Here is an 18028-nt window from a genome sequence, read left to right as displayed (position 1 = left end):
CTGCCCAGGGCTGGCCTGAGGCGCGGGCAAGCCTTGGATGGCAGCTGCCCAGCTGCCCAGGGCCACCCAAGGCTCAGGTAACCAGGGCTGGCCGAGGCTTGTGCTGCCGGCAGTGGCAGCAGCAGAGGTGTGATGGGGATGTCACCTTCCCCTGATCGCCGGGTTGCCTCCCGCCCCTGAGGGCTCCCAGACTGTGAGAGGAGGCAGGCCGGGCTGAGGGACTCCCCCTCCAGAGCATGAATTTTCATGCACCGGGCCTCTAGTACTAAATAAACAAATTGCATGTATATCTCATGACTCCTGATGAATCCTGTGGGTACTCCTCATCTCAAAGTTGAGGAGATCAAGGAGTTAAATCAATCTCTCAAAGGTTAACAGTTATTTAGATGTAGAATTTGAACTTAGCACAAGGGCCTAAGCCCAGCCCTGTAAATCTTAATCTTTGCTGTTGGTTCATGCTTTGGCATGTAGTAGATTGATTAGTACTTGATTACAAAATTCAGGAAAGTGGAGACTATCTACTGGTGGAAGGGTCATGATGGAAGGACTTTACCCAAGTTCCTTTGTTCTTTAAGGTATATTCCAAAATATTTTCTGGGAAAAATGCAGCAACTACCAGGCAAATAAAATGCTGTAAAATTCACTTTCCACAAAGAATTATTAGGGGACACCCTAATGTAAAATATTTCCAGTTAAAAAAATTAAAATATCTGACCAATTTATTCATATATATGTAATGGAATATGACACAACTTTTTTCATTGCAACCAAGAAAACTTATAATGTTACCATTTTATTAAAGGGCTTACTCTATTTTAACTTTCACTGACCAACATATGGTTGCTTCTTACCTGAAAGTTGCCGAAACAGCTTCCCCCTGGAAGGGTCACATAACTCACAAAGGGAGGCCCAGGAGATGGCAGCGACTCATACACCACCACACCTTCACTGGGGAACGCAGCCCTCTGCTGCTGCTTGCTTTCCCAAAATTCCTGCAACATTGACACAACGTTCACTGAAAAAGACAAGAAAAATTCCAGTTGTTCAGAATGGTCATACTCTGGCAAAACAAAATTTTATTTGTGGGGTGCTTTTAGTTGTGAAAGAAACAAATACTATTTAACACAAAGGTGTTTATTTCTTCATGAGTATGGGTCAAGTGGCTTGGTGCTCTAATTCTAACAACACTGCAGTATCTTAAATTATCTTTACAATTTAATATCAAATTTAAACATCTCAGTCTTTCTTCTTTGAAAATTTGCCTTAATAAACTTTGTCCAGACCTATAATTACCCAGGGCCCCTGCTCCCATTTCTTATAGATTCTTAAACCTGCAAAGTGAAAGCCAAATTTGAAGGTAAAGATGTAAGCAATGTAATTTTAACTGGGACTCGCCTATTATAAGGTTTAAGAGGAAAAAAGGCAGAAAGAAGAAAAGTCTTTCATGCTTCTCTCCACCCAATCTTAAGAATGAAAGGCAATTGTGTAATAAGCAAGGAGGCTGGAAAAAGCCATAAGTGAAACTAATAACATGGAGACCTTGTTAAGGACCACGTCTGTTAGATGACTTCAGAAAACATAGTAATGGCTGGAGCCATGTGTTTTAGATTAAATGACCTGTGATAGCCTGCAGAATTTCCAGATCAAATTAGGTTGGTTTGTTTATCCTGTACTGCAAATTGAATTGTGGAAATTAACAAGGATAATAGAATTGTAGAACTTACAGGTCATGCAGGCAAAGCTCTGCCTAATGCAGGCATTCCCTGCTCAACACTACTGACAGATGCCTGTGCCTGAACACGTGCAGAGACCTGGTCCTTGGCACACCTTGCGGCAGCCTATTTCAACTGCTAATGGCTCTGACTGTGAAAGGGTCCTTTTGGGACTGAGCTGAAATCTGCTTCCCTGTAAAGTTCATTTCTGGGGCCTCCTAGAAGCTTATCCCCTTATCCACATGAGAGCCCACCACATAACTTGAAGGCAGTGTAGGCGTCTGTTGTTTTTACCTGCCTGCCATTTGATTCATTCCTCTCTCTGTGGAAATAGCAAAGGTTTTCCTTAAACAACTACTTTTCCTTCAACCATGTCTTCTCCAGGGCTGAGGGTGGGAATTTGACCAAAGCCACATCATCTACCACCAATAAGTCCAGGAATTTTGTTGGAAATGTTGGAAGACTAGATTCTTCTTTTTTTCTCTAGGGTTGCTAGGGTGATAGATAGGAGCTAAGTGTGGTGCTGCCCAAGTAAAGAGAAATCAAGTTGACAAGAAAAACCAACAGAGAAGGGCAGAACCAATAGATGGAGAAAGAAAGACTAAGTCCTGACAGCAGGCTTTGAGCTCCTGCATCAATACGTCTGCTTTTTCCTTAAAACATTTTGAACTGGTGTCTCTCACTTGCATATGAAAATATACTGATACAAACAACTTTTGATTTCCTTAAGTTCTAGATTAAATAATTTTTTGTTTTGCCCTGGCCAGCTTTGCTCAGTGGTTAGATCATTGGCCTGAGAAGGGCTGAGGGTTCGATTCCCAGCAAGGGCACCTAAGTCCATTGCAGGTTCCCCAGCCCTGGTAGGAGTGCATGCAGGAGGCAACTAATCAATGTGTCTCTCTCACATCAATGTCTCTCTCCCTCTCTCTATCTGTCTTTCTCTCTCTTTATCCCTCTCCCTTACCCTCTCCCTCTTCTCCCCCACCTCCTCCCTCTCTTTCACTCTCTCTAGAAATCATTGGGGGAAAATATCCTTGGGTGAGAATTTAAAAAATAATTAATAATACTTTTGTTCTTTAAAGCATTTTTTGTGTAACATAGGGTCTATATGCCCTTTGACATTCTCTGGAATTTCCTGGATGTACTTCAAAATGCTGGGCGTTGATATTTTTGAGGGAGTCAGGAGAGTCACATTGACCTGGAGGCAAAAACATTGCACAATCCCCTTTTAAACTGTTTCTAGAGCACCTGACTCCTTTACCTCATCCCTAGATCACAGATCAGTTTAACAGTATGTAGTCCAGGCAAATTATGGAGACATCTAAGGAATTGAAATCATGTGTATATTTAAAAACTGCAGTGTTTAGTTTTCTTTCCAGCTTTATTGAGCTATATTGTGCAGTGTTTAGCTTTTAAGAAGTGGTTTGTAAAGAAAATGGGAAAATGGAAGACTACTAGAGGGGATAATTGAATTTAAATATAAAATACAAGTTGAAGTGGTCAAAGTGATATTGGTCACTACAGAGCTTTTCCATTTGTTCAAAAATATTTGAAATAATATTTTCTACCAGTTAATGTAATTCAAAATAGATTTAGAACTTTTATTTTCTAAATTGTATTTCTTCTGCTCACCCCTTTCCTTCCCTTCCATCTCCCCCCTCCTGCCAAAATACACACACACACACACACACACACACACACACACACACACACACACACACGGATTTTGAACTGGTTGATTTGTGTTTCTACTTGCATTTGACCTCCAGAATTCAGCAGAGATGTCTTAAAGATTGAAGCCTAAAACCAAAGCCCGTACCCTGTTGCTCTGATAGTCAACAAAGCATATTAACCACTATTTTAAGTAAGTTCATTGTTGAATGATGTTTAGCTGAGAACTAGAGTAGGAAGTTGAAGACTCATGATTATTTACGTGAAATGAACACAGGAAGTTTGGCACATAGAGCTATGTGAATTAAAGAGTTTGAAGGTATGTACTCAATAAAACTTCTGCATGAATAAAAGTAGCAGATTTCACATTTTTCATTCTGCAACCTTGGAAGATTTCTTTGATGCTTTTATGTATGTCAGCACCTCTGAAGAGTGCAACATATGTCCATGCACACACACAATCCATCTTCCTATTTCTATCTCCTCTGGACGACTGCAAAACCATATGAATGGAGTGCAGAGGGAAGAAGTCCAGCTTGCTATTTGGAATTCCAAAGATTCTAATATCAGAGGATACTCTATTTATGAAAAACATGCTCCTCTATTTTTTTGAAGTAGCAACAACAAGGTTCATGGACAATATCAAAGAAAATATGAGCAGAGGGTCAAGTACTGCTAAAGAAAACCACCCAAGTTTGAGAATAGGCCCCCCACAGTTTAGAGAACTGCAGTTGCACCTTCATTGCTCCGCAATGATCCTGCCTTCACATTACAGAACAAACTTGGGCTATCAAGCATGTGATCTCCAAGCCTACATCTGGAGTGGCTCATCTTCACAGGTGCCCACTTCCACCTTAATTCCTCAAGTCTCAAATGAATTTGTGCTGCTTCTCCTGGGCATTTTATAGTAGTCATTTTCTTGACCTATTTTTTAGATGTTTTTTTCTTTATGCCCTCCTTCTCAGCTGCCATAAGTATGCTTAAGATGATGAATGAATGAATGAATTAATTAATCAATCAAATGAAACATTCAATGTTGGGTCTATTTCTGGCTACTAATTATTAAAATTTTCCCATTACAGTCAAACTGCTAGAAAAATATGTTATAATCTATGTTTTCTTATTTTCCATTCATTTTTAACCTACTACAATCTGGCTTTCCTCTATTTTATTCCACTGAAACTACTCTGGCAAATATCACCCGTTCCTAATTTTCAGTCCTTATTTACTTGACTTCTAACTGCATTTGACACAACTAATCAATTTCTTCTAGACAATCTCCTATCCCTAGGCTTTTCTAATTGTAGTCCTCTTGATCATTTCTTCTGTCTGTCTAGTGGGTTTCTCTCCTTCTGCCCACCCCTCATGTTGATTTGCATGACAATCTTATCCTTGTTTTGTTTTTTTACTTCTCTCTGCTGTTCTTCTCCAATGACAGAACCTACCTCCATAACTTTATCAACCATAATGTGCACTGACAGTTCCCAAACATTCTCTTGTAACTCCAGCTTTGTTAATAAATACTTCCATTTGTATGTTGCACAGATTCAACATATTCCCAAACTCAGCTATTTTCTTTTCCATCAACTCTTCTCTTTCTCCTGAATTACTTAGAGTGTGATGTCACCTAAATCAGAAACCTGGCAGAAACCTTCATTTCCTCTCTCTCTAACTAATAAATGCTCCAGATTTGTCAATTCCATATCCTGACATCTTCCATAGTCCCCACTTCTTCTCAGTTAATACTGCCTTTGCTGCATTGGCTCATAGCTCACCAAGTATATCACAATACCCTTCTGATTCCAATCATCCTCCCATCCAACCCATCCTGTAATTGTTTCCAGGAAAATCTTTCTGAATCTCATAGCTGATCAAATCACTCACAGCTTCTTAAATCCTTCCGTGAGTCCCTCATTACCTACAGGATAAATAACTCCTTGGCAAGGCATGGAAAACCTTATGTCTTGATATTCTTTCTCATTCCAAACTTCTCTCTTCAAGTGACCTTCCAGGCTTCCACACTCCCATGCTTCTTATGTTACTGGAAAGACCCGTATTTCCATTCTCTCCTTGGAGTGCCCTCTTTCCACTGTCTGTTGTCTTCTTTACTGGCACTACTCATTTTTTTTTTTTTTTTTTTTTTAAGATTCGCCCCCAGCATTAACTCCTAAGAAATAAAACCAAAACCAAAAAAAGTCTCTAATTCTTTGCTGCAGAAACTGCAGTCCTCTGAGAAACACCCTGGATATCACTTGGGAACTTGTTAGAAATGCAGGATCTCTGGTCACACACAGGCCCACTGAATCAGAATCTGCTTTCTTAACAAGATTGTCAGGCAAACCGATGCACGTTGAAGTTTGACAAGTCCTGCTGTAGGAAGACATCGTTATTCTCACCTCCCTTACCATGTACCCATTATACGCCAGGCACCGTGCATTTTCTCATTCAATCCTTACAATGTTCCCCGCAAACAGGTTTTTTATCATCCACAACTTATAGATATGAAGTTCAAGATGCTCAGGGTACAATCACACAGCTACTCAATTTTAGACCTGGGATTTTAAACCTAGTTCTTGCCTGAGTGTGTAATATATACTCTTTGTTTATCCTGAGACACTCCCTAATTATGATGGAATTTAAGTTGCTTTCATGTATAAAGAGACAGTTCTCTACAGAGGAAGAATTACATCCTTTCCCCCACAATGTCTGGAACATAGTAGGAGCATAAAAAAAAATGTTAGCTGAGTATTTGAATGTTGTCAGAGGAATGGAAAATATGCTGCATTTGTGAGGCTGTTGGTAGGGGAGGCATAGGAGGCTCTTCATAAAAATCACTTCACTTAGCTTTTCCCAGGGGCTATTTTTCTGACATTTGTTCTTACAAAGTCAAAGGAAGCAAAAGCTAACATTTTTTTATACAAGTGATATGACATGTTTCCAGCTTGGCACTGTCACATTGAATGAGCAGTGGACAGGTATCCTGATGACCAATCTTCAGCCAGCACTTGGCTCTGGTTTAAAGCAATGGTATAAATACACCCACTGATTATGTGCTCAGAGGGGGCTGTGACTAAGCATCCCATTAGAGTACCTTCTTTCAAGGAAAGATGGCTAAAAGAGAGACCACAAGAGAAACAAGAGGAAATGACAAAAGACTGAGGCGGCTGTTAACAGAGGGGCATTAGCTAAAGTCAAGGTCAAGTCTGTGTGATGGTGCCCTCTACCTCAGGGCCAGGAAGCTATAGTCTGGAACACATCATTTTTGGTCAGGCATTATTTCTCCCAAAGCTTAGTAAAGTTCTTTTTGAAAAGTTTCTACTTTGTCTCAATGGACAATAAAGGAAAATGTCGTTATTCTAAGAATCCTATATAATAAAAAGCTAATATGCTAATTAGACCAAACAGCAGAACGACCGTCCGGGTGACCTTGCGGCCCAGGCTGCGAGGGCCGAGCCCCTTGCACAAATTTTGTGCATCGGGCCTCTAGTAATAGCATAAAAATCCAGTTCCTTTTTGTGAATAAAACACCAGAGCTTCCTCTCCCAGCCATCATCTGCAAGCCAGTAAGAGGGTTCTCACTAAGTACCAAAGCTTTCAGAAATTTGAAGTTCCTAGCCTTAAGAACTGTGAGAAATAAATTTCTTTTGCTTAAGCTGCCCAGACTATGGCATTTTGTTACATCAGCCCGAGCTGACTAAGATAAATCTCTTTGGCAGTTTTAAATATTTTGTGTACTGACGCCAAGACAATTTGCAGTTTATAGACTATTTTGTGTGGCTATTTTCTTTTTCACTGTGTTTTGAAATTTCTTCATGACAGATTTTTCAGAGTGGTAATTAGATCCCCAAGCAAGTCTCTCATAAATGATGTTTTCATTTTCCCCTTCCTCAAGCTTTCTTTTTTATTATAAAGTTCAGCACTGAGGGATTCACAGGAGACATTTGACCAATGAAGATATCCAGCGATGTTAACCCCTTCACCATCCACCCTTTGACTCACTCTAGCAGGAATCCTCCATCAGCTTCAGCAAAGGCTAAATCTATCAAATCAGACTTGGCCAGAAGAATGAAACACCTTGTGATAGTTCACCCTGTAGAGCAGTTTTCTGGAAATCAACTCACAGCAGACTGTGAGAGTCTAGAGGCCAGGGACTCTGGTTCATTCTTCTCTGGAGCTTCCTTGGTATCCAGCACAGGGCTATTCATCGAGAAGCAGTTCTTAAATTCATTTGGAATCTAAGAAAATTCCACATACCCGAACAGTTTGAGTGCAACTGAATGAACGTATAGAAGGTAAGTGAAGTCACTATGATTTGTGGAGAGATCAGCACTTCCTTCTGGAATGGCAGGTTTCATGTATAAACCAGCACGGTGCCCACACAGCATGGCTATGGTGGTAGCAGCCATTCCTCAGCTGGAGGTGGTGGAGTATGTGCAGAAGGATGAAGCCTGGTCAGAGGAGACAAGTGATAGCTAGTCGCTTGACAGGTGGGGCTTTACCTTCAGTAATAAGTAGGGCTTAGGAAAACCCTGAATGGGGGATGATGAGTACTCTTGTCTTACAGTGCCCACATAATATATTCACAATATAATTAGTGAACAAAACGTTAAAGTGCTACAATATAGAACAGAGATTGATTTTAAAGTGATATTTAAAACTTAAAAATTGATGACACAATAATTAAATCGACGGAATGAAAAATGTAGATGAATTCCGGCTGAAAAGGTCAGGAAAAACCTGCATGAAAGCGGGGGCCTACTCTGAGCCACCTCAGAGACATGAGATGGAGACCAGGATAGGAGAAGAGGAACTGTGCTCCCAGAGGAGAGAGGGTGGTCTTTGACAAAAAGAGTAAGGAAACCACTACTGCCTCCGCTGAGGAATTGTATAAGGGGGTGATGGGAAAGGGTGCCATGAGGAAGGGAGGATGACTTAATAAGAGACGGGTAAGGGGACTTAGCTCCTTTTAATGATTGAAAACCAACCCCATTGTCCTGGGGTCCCAGCTATACCCAAGAGGGAGAGAAACACCGGAGCAGAGAATGCCTTTTTCCCCTTGCTAACATGGCATGCTGCCTGTGGTGGTTCCATCCATGAAGAGGAAGGACCCAGACACTTAGAGAGAATGCGTGGTTGCTCTTTGCATCTGGGTTATCCCCAGAAGCACGTTTCTCAGGGAGGAGCTTGGGCAAAAAAAAAAAGTCTTTTGTGTGGAGGAGGTGAAGCAAGCAAGAGAGTCTTGCTTCCTGGAAAGAGCACAGAGCACATCGGAGAAGGAAATCAATAACTGGCACTCGGAGGGCTTTTATCCTAAAAATACAGCGCTTGCCATTTTCACAGACTGGACACAATGGAGATGCCAGTAGGGACACGTGATCGATGTTTTCATATGGGAATTCTGCAAATGCAGTGGATGCAAATGCCCCATGGATTATGGAATATGTCACAGAAGAGTCCTCAAATAAAGGCACTGCTTCAAACACAATAAAATTCATACCACATCTTGTCTCTCCACCTTTTATCAACAGGCAGGCAATTTGTTTAGTAGTTAAAATTATGGACTCAGGAGCCAGAATGCCTGAGTTTGATTCCTGTTTCATCCAGTGTCAGGTACCGACCTAACTGCTCCAGGTTTGTCTGTAAATGCAGTACTTACATCACAGGGTTGCTGTAAGGCTCAAGATGGAAAATGCTCAGAATAGAGAGCTTTAATATAGTAAGCTCCAGAGTGTTAGCTATTATTTGTGGTAAGAGACGGTGAAGGAAGAAATGAAAAGGCCTGCTTATATACTCGCATGTTACATCTTTGAAGTGGACTGTTCCTGGGTTAGAAACCATATCATTAAACTTTCTAAAAATAGACGGTAAGTCTGAGAATTCTCTAATTGTATACATTGTGCTATTTAATTTATTTCCAAAATATGTGGAGAGTTCAGAGATCGAAAAGAGAAAGCTCTTTTGATATCACTCACCAGTAAAGTCAAAACTTTATTATAGTCAGAAAATGGATGAAATGGTACCTGTCTCAAAATTGGAAATATGGATGTTTATCCCAATTTTTTTATTTTCTAATGAATGTTAAAGGCAATAGACCTGCTCTTAGCAAAAACTGCAGGAAGTATCTAACTTTTAACTTAATGTTTAACGACTGCTTATGCTTCAAGAAAGTAGAAATATTATAGTTCATTGCCCAGTTCAATTACCTAATATAAGTCCTGCATGGAAGACAGTCATTTGTCTGCAAAAAGGAATCATAAAAGTATGTTATAAATCTATCAGAAAAGAAGAACCAATTTTCCTTATGCCTTATATGAGAAAAAATCCTAGCTGGGTAAAATGTACCTTGCCAAAAACAATTAAAGACAAATTGAAAAGGCTACCATTTAAGGATACATCATTAAGAGGCTTTCTCGATGACTAACATATTTTCAAATTGATTTTTTTGCCTCTAAACAGATGGATTTATGTTCTGTAATATAACCTTCAATTAAATTAGCCTTAGCAGATGATATTTTAAAGTTAATTAGTACTTTCTATGCTTGCAATTTAATCATGTAAAACTTGTTCTTGCCAATGTGATAGTCTAGTTTCGTTGAGAAAAAAAACAAAAAACAACAACAAGAAAAGGACCCCCAAATCATTTGGGTAAAGCTAAAGGAACGATGCAATTTGCCATTCATGCAAAATGGGTTGCAAAATGGGGTACCTTTGCATTGTGTGCTGGGCGGTGAACCACCAGCCAGCTGTCTAATCATTTATAACCATCCTCAGGCTTTGCCAAGTTTTGGCCACACTAACGGAATCTTGATGACACGGCTCCCATGTTGGGCACGACGCGTCGGAAACTTGGGCCCCTTTTTCTTTTGTGTAGACACTTTCTAAAGGTGGTCACAGCCACACAGCAGCACTGAGACAGCTTGGAGTCCTGCCTTGTTCCCAGCAGAGAAACGGTCTTTTGGGCACGCTCCCGTCAGCGCCCAGCTCCTTCCTTCAGCAGCCGGCTGTGTCTCTTCTATTGTTGGCTTTCTCTTTTCTCCTCTTCTGGTCACCATACTCTACCCCGAACACTTTTCCAAGGGAATCATGATCCTTTAGTGTTTTACAAAGTTAAGCAAATTCTCCAAAATACGCAAGAAGTATATCATTCTTTTTGGTTTAATTTTCATTTTTAGAATTTAAAGTTGCTGAACTTTGGTGGGAAGAAATTTAAATTAACATTTATTTTTCTATATCTTTGGAAATACATGGTGATTTAAAAAAAAAAAAAGGCAGAGGGGAGAGAATATGAAGGGGCAAGAGAGAGTTGCAAAGACAAATGAGAACAAAAAGTCATTAAGTACACCGGAATTAAACCTCAGCAGCAAGCTTGAGTTCCCATGTGTGGAGTATATGTGCACCATAGGTAAGATGATGTCTTATATATCACAAAAGCTATCTAAAATAATAACCTGATGTAATCTATTTAACCAATCAATCAGGAAGACTGTATCTTCTCGTGTTCCATTGGGCACTGATAATGCTCTGTATTTAAGAGACTTTGTAGGACTGTTGATTTTAGATTACCAACCAAGGACCAAACAAACGGCAAAAAAACCACATTACTTCGCTGACCAGTTCTGTTTAGTTAAAATAGTCAAATCTTTGCAAACGTGGCCTTACGCATATAACGTATCATCCCCGGGAACAATCATTATAAAAAAAAGCTCTTCAAAACCCTGCCACAGCTATCTAATGAGGGTTTATGTTCAAGGCACAGAGTTTGGGCGAAAAGAGGATGGTGCAGGGCCTTTGGTCACTCCCAGTTCAGGGAGGGCAGACCCTGAGGGTATGAGGATTGGCAACCTAAGTCACTGTACCAATGTGGTTGGTATATGGGATGATTCAGGCTGTTCTACCAAGGCCAACCGGAGGCAGTGCTCCGGGGAAGTCGCCGGAGGGCTGTGTTTATTTCAGAACCCCCTCTTACTCCATGCTCCCTCCAGTCTCATCTGACTGTCAAATTAACCCTGCATGCAATTAAGCTGTGATTAAGGTGTCAGTGGATGATGAGTTAGAAGGTCTCAGTACAGTTTATCTCCTCATAAAGAACAGAACCTGACAATAAGAAAAATCTTCCCCCATTTGTGAGAGAGGAAATCAACCAACCAACAATCAGAACAGGTCTGTTGGGCACCTGCTAGGTACTGGTCCCATGGGAGGTACCTTGGGGGTTCCATGGAAGTGCAAGCTATGACTTTGCCCTCCTGAGATTTCCAACTTAGGTGTGGACAAAAACATGCCGGTGAGGCTATAGCTCACAGTGCAGAGCCACATGAGAGAAATACCAACTACACAGTACAGGCCATAAGCGCCAAAGGAGTGGTGACTAAATGATGGGTTCCCACAGCTGCCTAACAGGATGAGATCAAAATAGGGATCAACTGATTATCATCGCACCAGGGAAAAAACCCAAACCATAATTCAAACAGCATTCCATGGGCACCAGAGAGAGAATGGAGGGAACTACAGCGAGTGTAATAACTGCCTATTTTGTCAGTATTAAACTTTCAATAGGATTCTCTTTATTTCTTTTTCTTTTAAAATAAGATTGTTTTAACTACCTTAGACTACTAAACTTACATGAGCATTTGAACATGGAGGAAAAGAAATGAGTCTTTGGGGTTAAAATTTCACTGTGACGTGTATTAAATAAAGAAGATTCTTTTATGAAAGGCTTCTAAAGTTGTCTTACATTTCTTAAATCAATCTGTAGCACATAATCAGTAAAACCGTATCATTTAAACAGAAAATTCATAACTTAGAAACTCACCCTTGGGCAGCTGTATCCTATTATGGGCTGTAACTTAACACATGAGTTTCAGAAGTTGTTAAAGTTTGAGTTCAGGCTAACAAATCTTAACTGTTAAAAAAAAAAGCCTATGTTAAGAGACAGCAGACCATGAAGAGGCACCTGATTTGATCACCGGATGAATGTCAATCACATTTTATTTTGATTTGTTAAATCTTATAGATTGAGAAATAAATGTACTAGGACAGATATGGCCATTAAGTGCTCAAGAAGCCACTTAGTTTTTTTTTCCATTTAAAAAAATTTCCCTCTGGGGCTGAGACTTTCAGTATTTAAACTCTGCCAAATGTGTATTTACTGAAAAAAGGAGAAGGGTGCTTATCCTAGTGATATCTGACCTGAAATCTGCATTTTCAAATAAAAATAGTTGTTATTATCTCAGCATAAATTTTAAAGTAAAATTGGCATCAGTACACCAGATGTCCACAGTTCAAATTATTGTCATTAAGATGTAATCATTTTTCCAAAATGAGCTAGTGAGCAGTGAAGGTTCTTTTAACCATATTCTTCCAGACACACTTTACATGGTGAATTCAGTGCAATATGTGTGGAGATTTTACTGCACAAGCACCTTCATCCCTTACATCCTACTCCATTCTTTTCTGTGAAATGCAAAAAAAAACACCATACATGTACCATTAAATTTATAGAGTTTAGATAACTACACTAAAAAGCATGAAATGGAGAAAATACTTGACTCTTGAGGATCTTGCTCTTTCTCATTGCACACAGCCAGACTCATGATTACTAAGAGGTTTTTAATAGCTCTATAGTCTGGTCTAATTTTTCCAAAGGGAAAAAAAAGTACTTTTTGAAGTATTCACCTATCTGATATAAATAAGACCTTTTATGCAGAAAAATGTTTCCCCAAATGGAAGAGTTAATGCACCTCAGATATGTGAGATATTTCCTTCTAATTGTGCAATGTTTATTAAAGGGTCCATCTTATTTTTTTCATTATACAATTTGGGGAAACATGCTGGTGAAATCTAACATGTCACTTTATAAATCAGTACTGGAAACAACACATTCTCATAGCTTCAGTGACAACTCAGATAGCTTTTTAACAATCTGCTTGAGAAAGTTTGTCTGATTTCGGCCTTCAGACAGTGAATGTGGTTTCTCTCTACATTTTTAACATTTACAAATCTTGCATCTTGCCTGAATGGGTAAAATAATTCTTGCTGTGAAAAAGCTGTAATTGTCTCCCAACTTAGTATCAGGAAGTGTACCTCCTACAGATGTCAATATAATCTTTTCCCCACTGCAACAGAAAGCCATAAACTTCCAGAACTAATCTAGGATCACTGTTAACTCCAATGGCTCCCGACTGCCTGCACGCCAGGGTGACTCCACCTGCCTCAGCCTCGCCTCCCCCTCCCCCAATGCATTGTTTTTGTATTGCCTGATCTGCCTTTGGACAAGCTGTTCTCGCTCCTCAAAAATGCCCTTCCCCTTTCACTCTCTGTCATACTGTTCAGATGTGCCTACTAAATGGGTACCCTCTACACTTCCAGAAGAGTTCATTTCAATCCCACCTGTTTTCCTAGAAGATATTACCATGACGTGGTCATTTAACACCTCTGAGAGGCAATATCTGGCAGTGACTAAAGGTGAGGAGTTGGAAGATAGAATTTGAATTCTGGCTCTATCACTTACTAGCTGTGTGACCTTGGGCAAGTCACCTTAACCTTCATGAGCCTCAGTTCCCTCACCTATAAACAACAATAGTGTGCATTACTGTGAAGGATTCATGTTCCTAGTATCGTGTCTTTCATGAGTTCTTGGCATCCTAGCATTACCACAAATAAAGAATGGTCCCAAAGATGGCAGATAAGCATATTGTGTTCTTGTAATTTGAAGAGTTAACACTCAGAGTAGAATCTGACAGTGCAGCCACCTTGAAATCATGCGGTGATTTCCTTTGAGAAAGCATGTGAGAAACTGTCCAACAGTGGCAAACAAATAGGAAGCTCACACACACTCTCTTAAAAGACCTGACAGGGGCTGTGTTTACGATAGCTCATCTTTGGTTTTGACACGTGACACGAAAAGATATGAGATGTTGCAGAAAGCCACAAGTGGAAGGCAACAGGGAGATATGCCCTGGTATCTCTGCAAAGATTCTGTCTGGTGGTGTGGCGATTCCCAGTGCTTCTTGTTACACAACGGGGACATTCAGGCAGTGGGGAGCAGTGAGAGACAGCTTAAATGAGCAATCTTCAAATGGAGAGCCCACCTTTTAAAAATGTCTTTCCATTATTTTTCATGTGAGATGTAAAATAGGGAAAAGAGAAAAAATGTTGTTCTATGTTAATGAATAAAATACATAAAGGAAAGAAAATGGAAAACAAATTACAGCAACAGCCAGATGAACACCTTGCCTAAAACAAATGAGGGATTTAATGAATTGCAAAATGCCACTTGGAAGGCCTCCTTGGCTGAGACATGCATTCAAATTTTATTTATTTAAATGACTAACTATCCCCATGGGCATTGGTCTCAGACCAGAAACTCTGGGTGCTTTTCCTCACCAAAGTGCAGAGAAAATTCAATTTACTACAAGCCAACTGAGGGCAAGAAATTAATAAAATGATCATTTATATCTCCTCTATTCTGTGTTTCTAAAGAATAAAGAGAAAAAACTGCCTTTGCATTTATAGAAAAGAAATTTAGAAAAACACGTTTACAGTGTGTGTGGGTTTTTTTACGCTCCTTTGTTCAACTGTGCTGGGCTTTTAACATTCTTGGATTGGTTTTTCATGTTGCAGGAAAGTAAGGTAACAATTTTTCTTAAGCAATTGGCAGTGATGTGCTTAAGTGCTTAGCCTTTTCTTCTGCAAGGAAGAGCCTGGGCCAGGGTGGGGGGAGAGGAGCCAGGAGGGACAAGAGGAGGAGGCTGCTCAGAACCTGCCATTCAAGGCTGGTGGCAGCTTCCTATAGGCTGCGTAAAACAGGAGGGTGGTGGCAGCACTTACAGGTGTGCCAAAGAAAATGAGTCCGCGTGCTAAACTCTGGCACGCACACGGGAGGTTGCCGAGGCATGGCAAAGGCCCAGGTGGACTTTTGATGTCCTGCCCCAGAAAGTAGTAAGCCTGTTCCCATTTATGCCAGGAGCATGGTGAGTGGCTAGATGTTTTGATGTTATAAAAACTCCTGGTGCAGAAATCTGCCACTTGGCTCACTTTCATTTGGTCATTTTTCAGATTAGAAACACCTGAGGGGCAGGATGGGCAGTAATATTCACACCTTTTAAGCAATGCAGGCAGTTGCAGAGTAGCAGCCCATTCCTAGGGTCAGCAGGCAATGCTATCTGATCAAATTTCCGTTCTATGTTAATGAATGAAATACATACAATAGGACATTCCTTTGTCTTTCCATATAAAAGAGTTCCTGCAAAGGCCTAGATGACAGAAAGAACAGAATGTATGCTTTATTTTAACCCTTCTTCTGTTTTATTCTCTATGCTAAACTGTAAACAATTTTGGGGGTTAATTCACCTTAAGAAGTGGGCCATGATTTCAGATTAAACTTCTTAAATTCACAACGAGCTCAATGAAAAATTTCCCCTGTATTTCTTTTTACTGCTTCCACTATCCAAGCCCTCAGCATAAGACCCCCTGGTCTTACACAATTTATCCAAAGCTCTGGGCAGGTCAAGAGCCCTTTACCCTTCACTGGTGAATTCAGGGCTATTGTATGAGACACACATTCTTTCCTTCCCTTTTCACTTAAAGAAACATACTAAACCTGAATAGACTCCAGGCTAGACTGGGGTAGGGAGTGATTTTATTAGTCCTAACATAGCTATTGACACATGTTTGAATACAATATAAGGAGAAAGAAAGAAAGAAAGAAAGAAAGAAAGAAAGAAAGAAAGAAAGAAAGAAAGAAAGAAAGAAGAAAGAAAGATCTTTTATGTCTTAAAGGGAAAATTAGTTATAATTTAATTTCTAAGAAGAAAAATGTATAGAATAAAATGGCCTAACATTTCTTTTTCTTCATCACATATGAGAAATATAAACTAAAAGGACATCTGGAAACTAACATTATTCAGCAATCAGAAAGGAAAAATCCAAACCATTGAAGTTTTGATGGAGACAAACTTAGCAAGATTTACAAAGAAGAAAGCTGTAACCTATTGAAGAAGAAGAAAAAAAATCCATATGCATTTTACCTTTTGGGCAGTTCCATAGCAAAGTTCTATTTCAGAAGCTCTTTGTAATATGAAACCCACTGTAGATAAGATACAGGGGGAAGATAGTCTGTTTTGCAGCAGCAGGAAATCAAATTGGTTCCAGAAACAAAGTTACATGACAAATGGTTTAATAGTACTGCCAGATTTGGAAAGCTTGATTGAGTTATTTTTCATAATCATTAAAAGAAGATTTTTAAATAACTTTGCCATAGCTGTTTAGATTTTTTGGAAGGGAAGGGTGTTGCAGAGGTGGGAAGACATCTAATTTCATTGGCCTTTTAACTAATGTGTTACAATTTGTTATCAAAATTTAAGAGCTCAGTGGTGATTTATTAACTTTTGTTTGCAACAAAAAAATTCCAGACAAGCACAATACTTGATTTAACATAACTAATGTATGTTATTAAAGATTAAACAGATTAGCAAGTATATATTTTATTATCATATGCAAGTTATTTTTAATTTTAACCTTAGTAGCAGTCTGCTTTATTTTACAAAAGCATCTGGAAAAGTTCATTAAGTCTTAGGTGAGCCTTAGATTTTAGGAGAGACTTCTAAGCCGTTAGCAAGATGTATCACTGACAAAATAACCCGGCAACTAATACCCCGTAGGTGAAATGAAATGAAATGAAATGAAATGAAATGAAATCATTCTTCTGACTGAAGTCAGGAACAAGTTAAACATCACTAGACCACAGCACACGACTACAGAGATTTAGAAGAAATCATATTTAAATAGGATGTGACTAGATGTTTAGGACTATTTTCTAAAAAAAAAGTAAAAAAACTTTTCCCCCTTCAGTACTTACAGTCTTTGAAGACTAGAGCTGGGTCTCTGTGAGGCAGGACTTGGGCAATGATGTGTCTCAGGGATTCCAAGGTTCTGTCCATCTTGGGTCTGCCTGTGTGAGCCTGCTGCACAGTGTCCTCATGCCTGGATTCTTGCAGTCCTGGACTGAATTTGTGCAGCTCATTGATGCACAGGATTACCAAAGAATCCCTTTTAACATCTGCCAATCAGACATTTCCCAGACTCTAAAGACCCCTCAGGGGGCCCTCCTCCCAGGCTCACTTATCTTTGTTGTGTGCTGAGCTAATTAGCTCTAAAGGCTGGCTGACAGGCAGGTTTCCATTGCTTCCTTCTGTTAAACACACCCACCTACAGGCTAGCTGGGGAAGCTCCCTAATCGTGGGAACAGCTTTCCTCTCCAACCAGATTTTGCCTGAATGGCTTGCAGCTTTCTGACTTGGATATTTCTTTTGGTCCCCCATCTTCAAATGTGCTGTTCTCAGGCATGTAGAATCAAGAAGGTTATTTCTCAAGGAAATTTCCTTAGTAACAAAGGAGATTCCAGCTCAAGGCTTCCAGCTCAGAATCAGTATAATCTAAATTCTTATTTGGCAAAGAAATGCTATAAAGGTTGTGAATGTAGCCAGGCACCAGATTATGCCTCTATTTGAATTCAGGAGTATCTCTTTGGAAACCTAGTTTTTAGTCCCCCTCCCCCACTCTTCCCATCCCCCGGCCCAAATTATAGTCACTCTAGTCTGATGAGCAGTGGCAAACAAAAACTCACGGACTGACTTTCGGCTTGCCTG

General features: G+C 39.8%; 1 protein-coding gene across 1 annotated transcript in view; it reads right to left on the bottom strand.

Annotated features, from left to right (window-relative positions):
- LIX1 (limb and CNS expressed 1) overlaps nt 1-17438 on the bottom strand; it is a 46368-nt gene extending 28930 nt beyond the window's left edge. The window contains exons 1-2 of the mRNA XM_079783593.1: nt 17239-17438; nt 852-1015 (exon numbers count right to left, since the gene is read on the bottom strand). Of these exons, the coding sequence (XP_079639719.1) occupies nt 852-1015; nt 17239-17320 (246 nt within the window). The 5' untranslated portion in view covers nt 17321-17438. The remainder of the gene's footprint in view (nt 1-851; nt 1016-17238) is intronic.
- Nucleotides 17439-18028: the final 590 nt, after the last annotated feature.

The sequence above is a fragment of the Cnephaeus nilssonii genome (assembly GCF_951640355.1).
Source record: "Cnephaeus nilssonii genome assembly, chromosome: 2".
Taxonomy (NCBI): domain Eukaryota; kingdom Metazoa; phylum Chordata; class Mammalia; order Chiroptera; family Vespertilionidae; genus Cnephaeus; species Cnephaeus nilssonii.
Note: the sequence above shows the minus strand (reverse complement) of the source record. Positions and strands in the feature narration are given on the sequence as shown.